General features: G+C 44.1%; 1 protein-coding gene across 1 annotated transcript in view; it reads right to left on the reverse strand.

The window, feature by feature from the left end:
- Positions 1-18785, reverse strand: part of IVD (isovaleryl-CoA dehydrogenase) — a 146650-nt gene that overhangs the window by 31065 nt on the left and 96800 nt on the right. The window contains exon 10 of the mRNA XM_053697896.1: positions 18073-18177. Coding sequence (XP_053553871.1) covers positions 18073-18177 — 105 coding nt within the window. The remainder of the gene's footprint in view (positions 1-18072; positions 18178-18785) is intronic.

The raw sequence follows: 18785 nt of genomic DNA on the forward strand, positions 1-18785 counted from the left end.
CTCTCTCTTTTGCCGTCTCTCTCCCCCTCTCTCTTTTGCCGTCTCTCTCCCCCCTCTCTCTTTTGCCGTCTCTCTCCCCCCTCTCTCTTTTGCCGTCTCTCTCCCCCTCTCTCTTTTGCCGTCTCTCTCCCCCCTCTCTCTTTTGCCGTCTCTCTCCCCCTCTCTCTTTTGCCGTCTCTCTCCCCCTCTCTCTTTTGCCGTCTCTCTCCCCCTCTCTTTTGCCGTCTCTCTCCCCCTCTCTCTTTTGCCGTCTCTCTCCCCCTCTCTCTTTTGCCGTCTCTCTCCCCCTCTCTCTTTTGCCGTCTCTCGTCCCCTCTCTCTTTTGCCGTCTCTCGTCCCCTCTCTCTTTTGCCGTCTCTCGTCCCCTCTCTCTTTTGCCGTCTCTCGTCCCCTCTCTCTTTTGCCGTCTCTCGTCCCCTCTCTCTTTTGCCGTCTCTCGTCCCCTCTCTCTTTTGCCGTCTCTCGTCCCCTCTCTCTTTTGCCGTCTCTCGTCCCCTCTCTCTTTTGCCGTCTCTCGTCCCCTCTCTCTTTTGCTGTCTCTCGTCCCCTCTCTCTTTTGCCGTCTCTCCCCCCTCTCTCTTTTGCCGTCTCTCCCCCCCCCTCTCTTTTGCCATCTCCCCCCCCTCTCTCTTTTGCCATCTCCCCCCCCTCTCTCTTTTGCCATCTCCCCCCCTCTCTTTTGCAGTCTTCCCCCCCTCTCTCTTTTGCTGTTCTTGAATATGAGCAATTCACAGGGACTTAAAAAAGCATGTGTATCATAGTAACGTTAATCAATACAGATTTTATAAAAGAACTAATATAAAGCCATACTCTAAATAGATGTGAAAGATTATTCAAATATCTATAACTAGTCCTAAAGCCCATGTACACGGACCATTTTTTGCAGTACAGTGGTCCCACCCCTTGCTCTCTCTCTATCCCCCCTCTCTTTTGCTCTCTCCCCCCCTCTCTTTTGCTCTCCCCCTCTCTCTTCTGCCGTCTCTCTCCCCCCTCTCTTTTGCTCTCCCCCCCCTCTCTTTTGCCATCTCTCTCCCCCTCTCTTTTGCCGTCTCTCCCCCCCCCCTCTTTTGCCGTCTCTCTCCCCCCCTCTCTTGCCGTCTCTCTCCCCCCTCTCTTTTGCCGTCTCTCTCCCCCCCTCTCTTTTGCCGTCTCTCTCCCCCCCTCTCTTTTGCTCTCCCCCCCTCTTTTGCCGTCTCTCTCCCCCCTCTCTTTTGCCGTCTCTCTCCCCCCTCTCTTTTGCCGTCTCTCTCCCCCCTCTCTTTTGCCGTCTCCCCCCCCCCCTCTCTTTTGCCGTCTCTCTCCCCCCCCCTCTCTTTTGCCGTCTCTCTCCCCCCTCTCTCTTTTGCCGTCTCTCTCCCCCTCTCTCTTTTGCCGTCTCTCTCCCCCCTCTCTCTTTTGCTGTCTCTCTCCCCCCTCTCTCTTTTGCCGTCTCTCTCCCCCCTCTCTCTTTTGCCGTCTCTCTCCCCCCTCTCTCTTTTGCCGTCTCTCTCCCCCCTCTCTCTTTTGCCGTCTCTCTCCCCCCTCTCTCTTTTGCCGTCTCTCTCCCCCCTCTCTCTTTTGCCGTCTCTCTCCCCCTCTCTCTTCTGCCGTCTCTCTCCCCCTCTCTCTTCTGCCGTCTCTCTCCCCCTCTCTCTTCTGCCGTCTCTCTCCCCCTCTCTCTTCTGCCGTCTCTCTCCCCCTCTCTCTTCTGCCGTCTCTCTCCCCCTCTCTCTTTTGCCGTCTCTCTCCCCCCTCTCTTTTGCCGTCTCTTCCCCCCTCTCTTTTGCCGTCTCTTCTCCCCCCTCTCTTTTGCTCTCCCCCCCTCTTTTGCCGTCTCTCTCCCCCCCCTCTCTTTTGCCGTCTCTCTCCCCCCCTCTCTTTTGCCGTCTCTCTCCCCCCTCTCTTTTGCCGTCTCTCTCCCCCCTCTCTTTTGCTCTCCCCCTCTCTTTTGCCGTCTCTCTCCCCCTCTCTCTTTTGCTGTCTCTCTCCCCCTCTCTCTTTTGCTGTCTCTCTCCCCCTCTCTCTTTTGCTGTCTCTCTCCCCCTCTCTCTTTTGCTGTCTCTCTCCCCCCTCTCTCTTTTGCTGTCTCTCTCCCCCTCTCTCTTTTGCTGTCTCTCTCCCCCCTCTCTTTTGCTGTCTCTCTCCCTCCCTCTCTCTATCCCCCCTCTTTAGAGCTCTCTGTCTCTTAGCAGCCAGGCCCGGTATCTGGCCCCGCCCGCGTCACGACCGGCCCCACCCACTCCACCACACGACGCCAGGTTAGTTGGAAGGCCAGGTGTGTTTGTCCTCACGCGCAGTCTCTATTGCGCATGACAGCTTTGGATAAACACACTTGGCCTTTTATTATATAGGATGTGACTTGTGGGGATTGGGGGACACATCTGGTTACAAAGTTAGTTGCTGATCTTATTAATGATACAACAGTTTACTAAATGACTTCCAAGGTTTTGACATTTGGATTATATATATATATTTTTTAAAGGGACATAATAGTCCTAATTGAGTAGCAGCATTTCTGCAATATGCTTGAATTGGCAAAAATGCCTGATTTTACCGACAATCTGTCATAAAATTTAATCTAATGTTAAGCTATTTATATATATATATATATATAAAAACTTCCAAGGACACTTTGCAGCAGAGCAAGCAAGCTACTGGAGTATTGACGACCCATCTGATAGTAATAGTATTTTAGATTTATCTATACCATATTATACAGATTATAGCACCAAGCTCTTACACCTACCCCATAATATTAACAATACCAATCTCTGGAACACATTCTGGGTATATAGCATCAAAATTAGGCAGGGCTCAGCTGAGTGCTTAAAGACACACAGATCTGAAGTCACAAAAAACTACATTAGGGGGTCGATTTATCAAAGGCTTCGCCAGCCTTTCGCCTCTCTACGACTGCAGGTTTTCACAAGAGAACCGTCAGTCCGTATTTATGAAGCAGCAGTCATCAGACCTCTGCTTCCCTGACCTCTACGCCACCTCTAAGGTGGCAAATTTCAATCTCCCCGGTATCGTCCGACCGGGGAGATTGACAGCTCCTGCCCGCGCATGTATTGGCTGTGCACTGGCAGGGGGCGGCGTTGCAGAAGAATGCAAAATTGCATTCATGTGCAATGCTTAATTCCGCCAGAGGCGAGCTGCCTCTGTCCGCTGCAGCTTAATAAATCGACCCCTAGATCTACTGTCCTAATAGCCAGCAGCAATGCTTCCTAAATTATCCTGGATTCCTAATGACACTGAGGTCAGAGGTGCAAGGTAGGAGCTATGCTGCAGTGTGTCAAATTACTATAAACAGGAGAGGATCCCCTTTGTTCAGAAATAGCAGACATATATTGCTTTAGCTTTGCTTTTTGGTAATTAGAAGGCCGCTAAATGGCGCTGTGCACCACACTTGTATTATGCCCAGCAGTTAAGAAGTTAATTAGGTAGCTTGTAGGGTTAATTTTAGCTTTAGTGTAGAGATCAGCCTCATACCCGACATATCCCACCCCCTTGATCCCCCTCTTCCACCTCACAATTGTCACCGCCATCTTAAGACCTGGCAGAAAGTCTGCCAGTACTAAAATAAAAAGCTTATTTTTTAATATAATTTTTTAAAATTTATTCTGCAGTGTTGGATTCCCCCTTAGACCCAACCTCCTTGATCCCCCCCCAAACAGCTCTCTAACCCTCCCCCTCTACCTATTTGCCGCCATCTTGGCTACTGCCAATACCCAGTTTCCCGGCCGCCGCCCACCGCTTGTGCTCACTGGATCAGGAAGTTATCCAGTGATGGGCCGCCCACCCGACTCCCTGCTCTGGCTCCCACCCACCAACAATCGGCACCATCGCTGGCCGATACTGAGAGGGCCACACCGCTTGAAACCCCTGAGGACGTACAGGGTACGTCCTTGGTCATTAACTGACAGTTTTTATAGGACCCTGTAGGTCCTTGGGGTTAATGCTACTGCAAGCTCGCGGTAGCAATTTATGCTTTGAAAATTAACCAGAAATCAGATATCTGGTTAATTTTAAAAATGACCCCCAAAATAAAGTGTGAGGTTCATTTTGTTAAAAAATAAATAAATTGTAGCATCTTTAAATTTTGTAATTAATAACTGCACAAAGCAGTTTTTAGGGGTTAAAGTGTGTGGATGTGGAAAAGTGCCTTTACATTGCAGTCTATGTGTTTATATATATATATATATATATATATATATATATATATATATATATATATATATATATATACACACACACACACACATATATGTATATATATATATATATATATATATATATATATATATATATATATATATATATATATATATATATATATATATATATATATATATATACACACACACACACACATATAGATATATATGTATACACTAGAGCTGCAACAACTAATCAATATAATCAATTATAAAAAAAAGTTGTCAACGGATCTCATTATCGATAGTTGGTCTGCAAGTGATTGGTCAGTGCACGGCACCAGCTGCTTTACTCAGCTCTTGCACATGGTATTGTGTTTTATGGTTATACACTTAGCCTAAAGGACGTCACAGACGTTTACTTTTCACTTTTTTCAGGACAGTATAAATTTACAACTACTCCTGGATTATGTGCAACCCAGAAATAAAATCGGAGTCATTGTTTGGAGTATCAGGTGATTTGGGACTATGCTTTGCATGATATAGTGCCAACCTTGTTATTTACTTGTGTTAATGTAAAGTTTTAGTCTGAAGTTTATATTTGTAACACCCATTATGTGGATTTTATTTTAAATATAGTATTTTTTTTTTTTTTTTTTTTTTAAATTAATTGGGGGGGAAAAAAAGAGAAAAAAAATTGTCAGATTAATTGATTATGAAATTGATCTTTAGATGCAGCCTTTGTATATATCACATATAAACACAAATATATATGTATATATACATTTACACCTTTGCTGCCCATCTCTGTACTGGGTTTATCTGCCATGTCTCATGGCATGAGAACGAGGCTCCCATTAGAGCCTATGGAAGCACGCTCTCGTGAGTCCAAAGCTTACATGCAATGCGAACACAAGGTTGCATTCGCATTGTGCTGAACTTGTTATACCAGTGCACATTTGCGTGTGCCAGTATTACTGAATGAAGCACAAATATTGTGCTTGAGTAGGCGCAATTATGCGCTCCATTCGTAATCTGGCCCTTTTGCTGTCAGGTGATTGTAATTACTATGCCAATCAGTTGGCAGCTATAAAAATATGAAAGCCACCCTCTATATAGTAAATAAATCACGCATGTGATTGATATTTTTTGGTAATCACCTATCACGGGGTCAAGAACCCTTACTGGAATGACAGAAATCCCCTGTGGTCCCTCTTTATTCTTTCACCACAGAACATGGATTTTGTGATCGCATTAAAAAGGACAACACATCATCATTCACAATCTAAGAACATTATGGTGGAAAACATGCCCTTCGTAGTCAAGGGTAAAGCATCAACTGACTTTAATTCTATTTTTTTTTAACAAGCTTTATTGGGAATTTTTCACGTACAATATTAGAAAATAAACATCTGCTAACATATTTTAGGGTAATATCAAACAGCTAAAGAAAAAACCAACAACATTATTAATGAAATAAAAGTCTCAATGGTCCATAGTGTGCACTTGTAAACCAGAAATAACTAGCTTTTTTATATAAAATACTGGGTAACTAATTATATATAAACAGCTTGCAACCAGAAAAGGTTTGGATTTCAGAATAGTTTGGACTTTGGAATATTTGCATCTGTAAAATTGGACAACTTGGAGAGGGGATGGATCAAGTGTAAACAACAATATCTTATGTCATTTAGGCAATATTTACATGTCATATACAGCTTATACATGTAACCTAAAAGGTAGTTTTATATCATTTCTAATACTTTTGTATACACAGTACCCTCAGAAAGATAGATCAGTACTGTAATCAGAAAAGTAACATTTGTTGTTTTAAATAACTATTACTCACTTTTAGGACAACCCCCCCCCCCCAAAAACATAATTTATGCTTACCTGATAAATTTATTTCTCTTGTAGTGTATTCAGTCCACGGGTCATCCATTACTTATGGGATATATTCCCTTCCCAACAGGAAGTTGCAAGAGGATCACCCAAGCAGAGCTGCTATATAGCTCCTTCCCTCACATGTCATATCCAGTCATTCGACCGAAACAAGACAAGAAAGGAGAAACCATAGGGTGCAGTGGTGACTGGAGTTTTAATTAAAATTTAGATCTGCCTTAAAAAGACAGGGCGGGCCGTGGACTGAACACACTACAAGAGAAACAAATTTATCAGGTAAGCATAAATTATGTTTTCTCTTGTTAAGTGTATTCAGTCCACGGATCATCCATTACTTGTGGGATACCAATACCAAAGCCAAAGTACACGGCTGATGAGAGGGACAAGGCTGGAACCACTGCCTGTAGAACCTTTCTCCCAAAAACAGCCTCCGAAGAAGCAAAAGTGTAAAATTTGTAAAATTTTGAAAAAGTGTGAAGCGAAGACCAAGTTGCAGCCTTGCAAATCTGTTCAACAGAGGCCTCATTCTTAAAGGCCCAGGTGGAAGCCACAGCTCTAGTGGAATGAGCTGTAATTCTTTCAGGAGGCTGCTGTCCAGCAGTCTCATAGGCTAAACGTATTATGCTACGAAGCCAAAAGGAGAGAGAGGTTGCCAAAGCTTTTTGACCTCTCCTCTGACCAGAGTACACGACAAACAGGGAAGAAGTTTGACGAAAATCTTTAGTTGCCTGTAAATAGAATTTTAGGGCACGGACTACGTCCAGATTATGCAAAAGTCGTTCCTTCTTTGAAGAAGGATTAGGACATAATGATGGAACAACAATCTCCTGATTGATATTCCTGTTAGAAACTACCTTAGGTAAAAACCCAGGTTTAGTACGCAGAACTACCTTATCTGAATGGAAAATCAGATAAGGAGAATCACAATGAAAGGCAGATAACTCAGACTCTTCGAGCCGAGGAAATAGCCATCAAAAACAGAACTTTCCAAGATAAAAGTTTAATATCAATGGAATGAAGGGGTTCAAACGGAACCCCTTGAAGAACTTTAAGAACCAAGTTTAAGCTCCACGGAGGAGCAACAGTCTTAAACACAGGCTTAATCCTAGCCAAAGCCTGACGAAAAGCCTGGAAGTCTGGAACTTCTGCCAGACGTTTGTGTAAGAGAATAGACAGAGCAGAAATCTGTCCCTTTAACAAACTAGCAGATAAGCCCTTTTCTAAACCCTCTTGTAGAAAGGACAATATCCTAGGAATCCTAATCCTACTCCATGAGTAACCCTTGGATTCGCACCAATATAAATATTTACGCCATATCTTATGGTAAATTTTTCTGGTAACAGGCTTCCGTGCCTGTATTAAGGTATCAATAACTGACTCCGAGAAGCCACGCTTTGATAGGATCAAGCGTTCAATCTCCATGCAGTCAGCCTCAGAGAAATTAGATTTGGATGTTTGAAAGGACCTTGTATTAGAAGGTCCTGCCTCAGAGGTAGAGACCATGGTGGACAGGACGACATGTCCACTAGGTCTGCATACCAGGTCCTGCGTGGTCACGCAGGCGCTATCAGAATCACAGATGCTCTCTCCTGTTTGATCTTGGCAATCAGTCGAGGTAGCATCGGAAATGGTGGAAACACATAAGCCATGTTGAAGACCCAAGGGGCTGTCAGAGCATCTATCAGCGCCGCTCCCGGGTCCCTGGACCTGGATCCGTAACAAGGAAGCTTGGCGTTCTGGCGAGACGCCATGAGATCCAGATCTGGTTTGCCCCAACGATGAATCAGTTGAGCGAAGACCTCCGGATGAACTTCCCACTCCCCCGGATGAAAAGTCTGGCGACTTAGAAAATCCGCCTCCCAGTTCTCCACGCCTGGGATGTAGATCGCTGACAGGTGGCAAGAGTGAGACTCTGCCCAGCGAATTATCTTTGAGACTTCCAACATCGCTAGGGAACTCCTGGTTCCCCCTTGATGGTTGATGTAAGCCACAGTCGTGATGTTGTCCGACTGAAATCTGATGAACCTCAGTGTTGCTAACTGAGGCCAAGCTAGAAGAGCATTGAATATTGCTCTCAACTCCAGAATATTTATTGGGAGGAGTTTCTCCTCCTGAGTCCATAATCCCTGAGCCTTCAGGGAGTTCCAGACTGCGCCCCAACCTAGAAGGCTGGCATCTGTAGTTACAATTGTCCAATCTGGCCTGCGAAAGGTCATCCCCTTGGACAGATGGACCCGAGAAAGCCACCAGAGAAGAGAATCTCTGGTCTCTTGATCCAGATTTAGTAGAGGGGACAAATCTGAGTAATCCCCATTCCACTGACCTAGCATGCATAATTGCAGAGGTCTGAGATGCACTATGTACTATGTCCATTGCCGCTACCATTAAGCCGATTACTTCCATGCACTGAGCTACTGACGGGCGTGGAATGGAATGAAGGACACGGCAAGCATTTAAGAGTTTTGATAACCTGGCCTCCGTCAGGTAAATTTTCATTTCTACAGAATCTATCAGAGTCCCTAGGAAGGAGACCCTTGTGAGTGGTAATAGAGAACTCTTTTCCACGTTCACCTTCCACCCATGCGACCTCAGAAATGCCAGAACTATCTCTGTATGAGACTTGGCAATTTGAAAACTTGACGCTTGTATCAGAATGTCGTCTAGGTACAGAGCCACCGCTATGCCTCGCGGTCTTAGCACCGCTAGGAGTGAGCCCAGAACCTTTGTAAAAATTCTCGGGGCCGTAGCTAACCCGAAGGGAAGAGCTACAAACTGGTAATGCCTGTTTAGAAAGGCAAATCTTAGGTACCGATAATGATCTTTGTGAATCAGTATATGAAGGTAGGCATCCTTTAAGTCTACTGTGGTCATGTATTGACCCTCTTGGATCATGGGTAGGATGGTTCGAATAGTTTCCATTTTGAATGATGGAACTCTTAGGAATTTGTTTAAGATTTTTAGGTCCAAGATTGGTCTGAAGGTTCCCTCTTTCTTGGGAACCACAAACAGATTTGAGTAAAACCCTTGCCCTTGTTCCGTCCGCGGAACTGGGTGGATCACCCCCATTACTATGAGGTCTTGCACACAGCGTAGAAATGCCTCTTTCTTTATTTGGTTTGCTGATAACCTTGAAAGATGAAATCTCCCTTGTGGAGGAGAAGCTTTGAAGTCCAGAAGATATCCCTGAGATATGATCTCCAACGCCCAGGGATCCTGGACATCTCTTGCCCAAGCCTGGGCGAAGAGAGATAGTCTGCCCCCCACTAGATCCGTTTCCGGATCTGGGGACCTCTCTTCATGCTGTCTTAGGGGCAGAAGTAGGCTTTCTGGCCTGCTTGCCCTTGTTCCAGGGCTGGTTAGCTTTCCAGCCCTGTCTGTAACGAGCAACAGGTCCTTCCTGTTTTGGAGCGGAGGAAGTTGATGCTGCTCCTGCCTTGAAGTTACGAAAGGCACGAAAATTAGACTGTTTGGCCTTTGATTTGGCCCTGTCCTGAGGAAGAGTATGACCCTTACCTCCAGTAATGTCAGCAATAATTTCTTTCAAGCCGGGCCCGAATAAGGTCTGCCCTTTGAAAGGAATATTAAGCAATTTAGATTTAGAAGTCACGTCAGCTGACCAGGATTTAAGCCATAGCGCTCTGCGCGCCTGGATGGCGAATCCGGAGTTCTGAACCGTTAGTTTGGTTAAATGTACAACGGCATCAGAAACAAATGCATTAGCTAGCTTAAGTGCTTTAAGCTTGGCCATAATCTCATCCAATGGAGCTGTGCGAATGGCCTCTTCCAGAGACTCAAACCAGAATGCCGCAGCAGCAGTGACAGGCGCAATGCATGCAAGGGGCTGTAAGATAAAACCTTGTTGAACAAACATTTTCTTAAGGTAACCTAATTTTTTATCCATTGGATCCGAAAAAGCACAACTATCCTCCACCGGGATAGTGGTACGTTTAGCTAAAGTAAAAACTGCTCCCTCCACCTTAGGGACCGTCTGCCATAAGTCTCGTGTGGTGGCGTCTATTGGAAACATTTTTCTAAATATCGGAGGAGGGGAAAAGGGCACACCGGGTCTATCCCACTCCTTGCTAATAATTTCTGTAAGCCTTTTAGGTATAGGAAAAACGTCAGTACACACCGGTACCGCAAAGTATCTATCCAAACTACATATTTTCTCTGGAATTGCAACCGTGTTACAATCATTCAGAGCCGCTAATACCTCCCCTAGCAATACACGGAGGTTCTCAAGCTTAAATTTAAAATTAGAAATCTCTGAATCCGGTCTCCCTGGATCAGATCCGTCACCCACAGAATGAAGCTCTCCGTCCTCATGTTCTGCAAATTGTGACGCAGTATCGGACATGGCTCTCACATCATCAGCGCGCTCTGTCCTTAACCCAGAGCTATCGCGCTTGCCTCTTAATTCAGGCAATTTAGATAATACCTCTGTCATAACAGCAGCCATGTCTTGCAAAGTGATCTGTATGGGCCTCTCTGATGTACTTGGCGCCACAATATCACGCGCCTCCTGAGCGGGAGGCGAAGGTACTGACATGTGAGGAGAGTTAGTCAGCATAACTTCCCCCCTCGTTGTCTGGTGATAATTCCTTTATAGATAAAATTTGACTTTTATTCAAAGTGACATCAATACATTTAGTACACATATTTCTGTGGGGCTCCACATTGGCCTTCAAACATAGTGAACAAACAGATTCATCTGTGTCAGACATGTTTAAACAGACTAGCAATGAGACTAGCAAGCTTGGAAAATCCTTTCAAATAAGTTTACAAGCAATCTAAAAAACGCTACTGCGCCTTTAAGAAGCACAAAAAATCGTCACAGTTGAAATAACAATGAACCAAATCAGTTATAGCAACCAAATTTTCACAGTAAATGTATTAAGTTAGCAAAGCATTGCACCCACTAGCAAATGGATGATTAACCCCTTAATACCCAAAAATGGATAATCAATTTAACAATTAACGTTTTTATCACAGTCAAACACACTGTCACAGGTCTGCTGTGACTGATTACCTCCCTCAAAATGAATTTTGAAGACCCCTGAACTCTCTAGAGACGTCTTGGATCAAGGAGGAAGAAGCAGGAAGACTAACTGAATTTTTACTGTGCAAAACCCCCCCCCGCTAAAATAGGCCCCTCCCACTCATATTACAACAGTGGGAAACCTCAGTTAACCGTTTCTATGTAGAAATAAACGACAGCCATGTGGAAAATCATGCCCCAAAAGATTTATCACCAAAGTACCTCACAAAAAACGAATAACATGCCAGTAAACGTTTTAAACATGCACTTTAAAAGTTAGGTAGTGTTATTAATAAGCCTGCTACCAGTCGCTTCTACTGCAGTTAAGGCTCATACATTACTTCAGTATTAACAGTATTTTCTTAGTCAAATTCCATTCCTTAGAAAATTACTTATTGTACATACATTCATCAGCCTGATACCAGTCGCTACTGCATTTAAGGCTGTACTTACATTACATCGGTATCAGCAGTATTTTCTTAGTCAATTCCATTCCTTAGAAAAAACAATTTATGTTTACCTGATAAATTACTTTCTCTAACGGTGTGTCCGGTCCACGGCGTCATCCTTACTTGTGGGATATTCTCTTCCCCAACAGGAAATGGCAAAGAGCCCAGCAAAGCTGGTCACATGATCCCTCCTAGGCTCCGCCTTCCCCAGTCATTCGACCGACGTAAAGGAGGAATATTTGCATAGGAGAAACCATATGATACCGTGGTGACTGTAGTTAAAGAAAATAAATTATCAGACCTGATTAAAAAACCAGGGCGGGCCGTGGACCGGACACACCGTTGGAGAAAGTAATTTATCAGGTAAACATAACTTCTGTTTTCTCCAACATAGGTGTGTCCGGTCCACGGCGTCATCCTTACTTGTGGGAACCAATACCAAAGCTTTAGGACACGGATGAAGGGAGGGAGCAAATCAGGTCACCTAGATGGAAGGCACCACGGCTTGCAAAACCTTTCTCCCAAAAATAGCCTCAGAAGAAGCAAAAGTATCAAACTTGTAAAATTTAGTAAAAGTGTGCAGTGAAGACCAAGTCGCTGCCTTACATATCTGATCAACAGAAGCCTCGTTCTTGAAGGCCCATGTGGAAGCCACAGCCCTAGTGGAATGAGCTGTGATTCTGTCAGGAGGCTGCCGTCCGGCAGTCTCGTAAGCCAATCTGATGATGCTTTTAATCCAAAAAGAGAGAGAGGTAGAAGTTGCTTTTTTCGGAAGAAAACCAGGTTTAGTACGTAAAACCACCTTATCTGCATGGAACACCAGATAAGGAGGAGAACACTGCAGAGCAGATAATTCTGAAACTCTTCTAGCAGAAGAAATTGCAACCAAAAACAAAACTTTCCAAGATAATAACTTAATATCAACGGAATGTAAGGGTTCAAACGGAACCCCCTGAAGAACTGAAAGAACTAAATTGAGACTCCAAGGAGGAGTCAAAGGTTTGTAAACAGGCTTGATTCTAACCAGAGCCTGAACAAAGGCTTGAACATCTGGCACAGCTGCCAGCTTTTTGTGAAGTAACACAGACAAGGCAGAAATCTGTCCCTTCAAGGAACTTGCAGATAATCCTTTCTCCAAACCTTCTTGAAGAAAGGATAGAATCTTAGGAATTTTTACCTTGTCCCAAGGGAATCCTTTAGATTCACACCAACAGATATATTTTTTCCATATTTTGTGGTAAATTTTTCTAGTTACAGGCTTTCTGGCCTGAACAAGAGTATCAATGACAGAATCTGAGAACCCTCGCTTTGATAAGATCAAGCGTTCAATCTCCAAGCAGTCAGTTGGAGTGAGACCAGATTCGGATGTTCGAACGGACCTTGAACAAGAAGGTCTCGTCTCAAAGGTAGCTTCCATGGTGGAGCCGATGACATATTCACCAGGTCTGCATACCAAGTCCTGCGTGGCCACGCAGGAGCTATCAAGATCACTGATGCCCTCTCCTGATTGATCCTGGCTACCAGCCTGGGGATGAGAGGAAACGGCGGGAATACATAAGCTAGTTTGAAGGTCCAAGGTGCTACTAGTGCATCTACTAGAGTCGCCTTGGGATCCCTGGATCTGGACCCGTAGCAAGGAACCTTGAAGTTCTGACGAGAGGCCATCAGATCCATGTCTGGAATGCCCCACAGTTGAGTAATTTGGGCAAAGATTTCCGGATGGAGTTCCCACTCCCCCGGATGAAATGTCTGACGACTCAGAAAATCCGCTTCCCAATTTTCCACTCCTGGGATGTGGATTGCAGACAAGTGGCAGGAGTGAGTCTCCGCCCATTGAATGATTTTGGTCACTTCTTCCATCGCCAGGGAACTCCTTGTTCCCCCCTGATGGTTGATGTACGCAACAGTTGTCATGTTGTCTGATTGAAACCGTATGAACTTGGCCTTTGCTAGCTGAGGCCAAGCCTTGAGAGCATTGAATATCGCTCTCAGTTCCAGAATATTTATCGGTAGAAGAGATTCTTCCCGAGACCAAAGACCCTGAGCTTTCAGGGGTCCCCAGACCGCGCCCCAGCCCACCAGACTGGCGTCGGTCGTGACAATGACCCACTCTGGTCTGCGGAAGCTCATCCCCTGTGACAGGTTGTCCAGGGACAGCCACCAATGGAGTGAATCTTTGGTCCTCTGATTTACTTGTATCGTCGGAGACAAGTCTGTATAGTCCCCATTCCACTGACTGAGCATGCACAGTTGTAATGGTCTTAGATGAATGCGCGCAAAAGGAACTATGTCCATTGCCGCTACCATCAAACCTATTACTTCCATGCACTGCGCTATGGAAGGAAGAGGAACAGAATGAAGTATTTGACAAGAGTTTAGAAGTTTTGTTTTTCTGGCCTCTGTCAGAAAAATCCTCATTTCTAAGGAGTCTATTATTGTTCCCAAGAAGGGAACCCTTGTTGACTGAGATAGAGAACTCTTTTCTACGTTCACTTTCCATCCGTGAGATCTGAGAAAGGCCAGGACAATGTCCGTGTGAGCCTTTGCTTGAGGAAGGGACGACGCTTGAATCAGAATGTCGTCCAAGTAAGGTACTACTGCAATGCCCCTTGGTCTTAGTACCGCTAGAAGGGACCCTAGTACCTTTGTGAAAATCCTTGGAGCAGTGGCTAATCCGAACGGAAGTGCCACAAACTGGTAATGCTTGTCCAGGAATGCGAACCTTAGGAACCGATGATGTTCCTTGTGGATAGGAATATGTAGATACGCATCCTTTAAATCCACCGTGGTCATGAATTGACCTTCCTGGATGGAAGGAAGAATTGTTCGAATGGTTTCCATTTTGAACGATGGAACCTTGAGAAACTTGTTTAGGATCTTGAGATCTAAGATTGGTCTGAACGTTCCCTCTTTTTGGGGAACTACGAACAGATTGGAGTAGAACCCCATCCCTTGTTCTCCTAATGGAACAGGATGAATCACTCCCATTTTTAACAGGTCTTCTACACAATGCAAGAATGCCTGTTTTTTTATGTGGTCTGAAGACAATTGAGACCTGTGGAACCTCCCCCTTGGGGGAAGCCCCTTGAATTCCAGAAGATAACCTTGGGAGACTATTTCTAGCGCCCAAGGATCCAGAACATCTCTTGCCCAAGCCTGAGCGAAGAGAGAGAGTCTGCCCCCCACCAGATCCGGTCCCGGATCGGGGGCCAACATCTCATGCTGTCTTGGTAGCAGTGGCAGGTTTCTTGGCCTGCTTTCCTTTGTTCCAGCCTTGCATTGGTCTCCAGGATGGCTTGGCTTGAGAAGTATTACCCTCCTGCTTAGAGGACGTAGCACTTGGGGCTGGTCCGTTTCTGCGAAAGGGACGAAAATTAGGTTTATTTTTGGCCTTGAAAGACCTATCCTGAGGAAGGGCGTGGCCCTTGCCCCCAGTGATATCAGAGATAATCTCTTTCAAGTCAGGGCCAAACAGCGTTTTCCCCTTGAAAGGAATGTTAAGCAATTTGTTCTTGGAAGACGCATCCGCTGACCAAGATTTTAACCAAAGCGCTCTGCGCGCCACAATAGCAAACCCAGAATTTTTCGCCGCTAACCTAGCCAATTGCAAAGTGGCGTCTAGGGTGAAAGAATTAGCCAATTTGAGAGCACGAATTCTGTCCATAATCTCCTCATAAGAAGAAGAATTATTATTGATCGCCTTTTCTAGCTCATCGAACCAGAAACACGCGGCTGTAGTGACAGGAACAATGCATGAAATTGGTTGTAGAAGGTAACCTTGCTGAACAAACATCTTTTTAAGCAAACCTAATTTTTTATCCATAGGATCTTTGAAAGCACAACTATCTTCTATGGGTATAGTGGTGCGTTTGTTTAGAGTAGAAACCGCCCCCTCGACCTTGGGGACTGTCTGCCATAAGTCCTTTCTGGGGTCGACCATAGGAAACAAGTTTTTAAATATGGGGGGAGGGACGAAAGGTATACCGGGCCTTTCCCATTCTTTATTTACAATGTCCGCCACCCGCTTGGGTATAGGAAAAGCTTCGGGGGGCCCTGGGACCTCTAGGAACTTGTCCATTTTACATAGTTTCTCTGGAATGACCAAATTCTCACAATCATCCAGAGTGGATAACACCTCCTTAAGCAGAGCGCGGAGATGTTCCAAATTAAATTTAAATGTAATCACATCAGGTTCAGCTTGTTGAGAAATTTTCCCTGAATCTGAAATTTCTCCCTCAGACAAAACCTCCCTGGCCCCCTCAGACTGGTGTAGGGGCCCTTCAGAACCAATATCATCAGCGTCCTCATGCTCTTCAGTATTTTCTAAAACAGAGCAGTCGCGCTTTCGCTGATAAGTGGGCATTTTGGCTAAAATGTTTTTGATAGAATTATACATTACAGCCGTTAATTGTTGCATAGTAAGGAGTATTGGCGCGCTAGATGTACTAGGGGCCTCCTGTGTGGGCAAGACTGGTGTAGACGAAGGAGGGGATGATGCAGTACCATGCTTACTCCCCTCACTTGAGGAATCATCTTGGGCATCATTTTCTCTAAATTTTGTGTCACATAAATCACATCTATTTAAATGAGAAGGAACCTTGGCTTCCCCACATTCAGATTACAGTCTATCTGGTAGTTCAGACATGTTAAACAGGCATAAACTTGATAACAAAGTACAAAAAACGTTTTAAAATAAAACCGTTACTGTCACTTTAAATTTTAAACTGAACACACTTTATTACTGCAATTGCGAAAAAGTATGAAGGAATTGTTCAAAATTCACCAAAATTTCACCACAGTGTCTTAAAGCCTTAAAAGTATTGCACACCAAATTTGGAAGCTTTAACCCTTAAAATAACGGAACCGGAGCCGTTTTTATATTTAACCCTTTTACAGTCCCTGGTATCTGCTTTGCTGAGACCCAACCAAGCCCAAAGGGGAATACGATACCAAATGACGCCTTCAGAAAGTCTTTTCTATGTATCAGAGCTCCTCACACATGCATCTGCATGTCATGCTTCTCAAAAACAAGTGCGCAATACAGGCGCGAAAATGAGACTCTGCCTATGATTAGGGAAAGCCCCTAGAGAATAAGGTGTCCAATACAGTGCCTGCCGGTTATTTTACAAAATTCCCAAGATTAAAATAATTCCTCAAGGCTATGGAGTATAAAATATGTTTATATATAAATCGATTTAGCCCAGAAAATGTCTACAGTCTTAAAAAGCCCTTGTGAAGCCCTTTTTTTCTGTCTGTAATAAAAATGGCTTACCGGATCCCATAGGGAAAATGACAGCTTCCAGCATTACATCGTCTTGTTAGAATGTGTCATACCTCAAGCAGCAAAAGTCTGCTCACTGTTCCCCCAACTGAAGTTAATTCCTCTCAACAGTCCTGTGTGGAAACAGCCATCGATTTTAGTAACGGTTGCTAAAATCATTTTCCTCTTACAAACAGAAATCTTCATCTCTTTTCTGTTTCAGAGTAAATAGTACATACCAGCACTATTTTAAAATAACAAACTCTTGATTGAATAATAAAAACTACAGTTAAACACTAAAAAACTCTAAGCCATCTCCGTGGAGATGTTGCCTGTACAACGGCAAAGAGAATGACTGGGGAAGGCGGAGCCTAGGAGGGATCATGTGACCAGCTTTGCTGGGCTCTTTGCCATTTCCTGTTGGGGAAGAGAATATCCCACAAGTAAGGATGACGCCGTGGACCGGACACACCTATGTTGGAGAAATAATTTACTGCACATACCTTGTTTGCAGGATTCCCCACACGCTATTCCCTTTCTGAAAGTTACCCCACTGCTCAGAATGTGCGAGAACAGCCAGTGGATCTTAGTTACTTCTGCTAAGATCATAGAAAACGCAGGAAGATTCGTCTTCCAAATACTGCCTGAGAACAAACAGCACGCTCCGGTGCCATTTAAAATAACAAACTTTTGATTGAAGAAATAAACTAAGTATAAAAAACACCACAGACCTCTCACAACGTCCTATCTAGTTGAGTTGCAAGAGAATGACTGGGTATGACATGTGAGGGGAGGAGCTATATAGCAGCTCTGCTTGGGTGATCCTCTTGCAACTTCCTGTTGGGAAGGGAATATATCCCATAAGTAATGGATGACCCGTGGACTGAATACACTTAACAAGAGAAATAAACATCAGACACAGGCAGACAAGATTGTGACTTACAGGAATGAAAAAAAAAAATATAAATAGTTTTTGATAATAAAAAGTGTGGATTTCAGAATAAGTTTGGATTTGGGGATTTGTACCTGTGATACATTCTAGACATTCATTTGGTGTTTAAATAAGTATGGCTCTTTTTTTTATTATTAAATACTGGTTTGTTAGTTAGGGGACATCAGACCAAAGTCCTCACTTACGCTACAGTAAATAAAAAGTGAGCCTAGCAATAACGAGTGAAACAACCATTTACTGAAACAGTGAAAGAGCCGTTACTGTAAAATGTTAAAGCGAATACTTAGTTGCCGTATCTTTCATTCTCAGATTGCCGGAGATGCCACTCAGCTTACCATGGAGTTGACATGTCCCTGGTCACAAGCCTTTGCCACATTATAGACATACTGGCGACATGCTACAAGCCGGGTGTACATATCTGCCATCTTCCCCTGCATCAGCTGTCACAGGGAAAAAAAAAAAAAAAAAAAAGGTTAAACTAAAATGTCTAAGCCCAGTATCAGCTCACCAGCAACAAACTCCCCACACACAAAATAACAAAAACACAGGGGAAAACTATACAGGAATTACTATGCCAGCCTGAATAGTTACAGATCTTCCTGCAGCGAATATATAGCAGGTGTGAGTATTAAATAAACCAGTAGCACCACATGTAAGTGTATATTTACATACCTAGCCAGACGCACCTCTTGTCAGCTGCTCACTCTGTATGCCGGGTGCAAAACCCTTTAGAGAGAATGCAAAGCTGCTAAGGAGCACACTACTTACTTTGCATGGGTGGGTGGCACAGCAGATCATTGAAAGGCCTGAGCAAAGGGGTGTTTAACTGACTGTGGCTTATTGGTTATTTAATCTTCACACCAGCTATTTACTCAATTTACTACAAATATTCAGTATACATTGTAGGAGCATTATATGTTTGCTATCACTTTAAGTGCTGTCTGCAGCATTATCTAAATGTTTTGCAATTCTTCCCTTAGTTTTACAAAAGTCCTGGGTGTACTAGGTCCATCATTTTCTCAATATCAATAAGTAAATAAAAAAAAAT

Source organism: Bombina bombina, chromosome 1, assembly GCF_027579735.1.
Source record: "Bombina bombina isolate aBomBom1 chromosome 1, aBomBom1.pri, whole genome shotgun sequence".
Classification (NCBI taxonomy): Eukaryota; Metazoa; Chordata; class Amphibia; order Anura; family Bombinatoridae; genus Bombina; species Bombina bombina.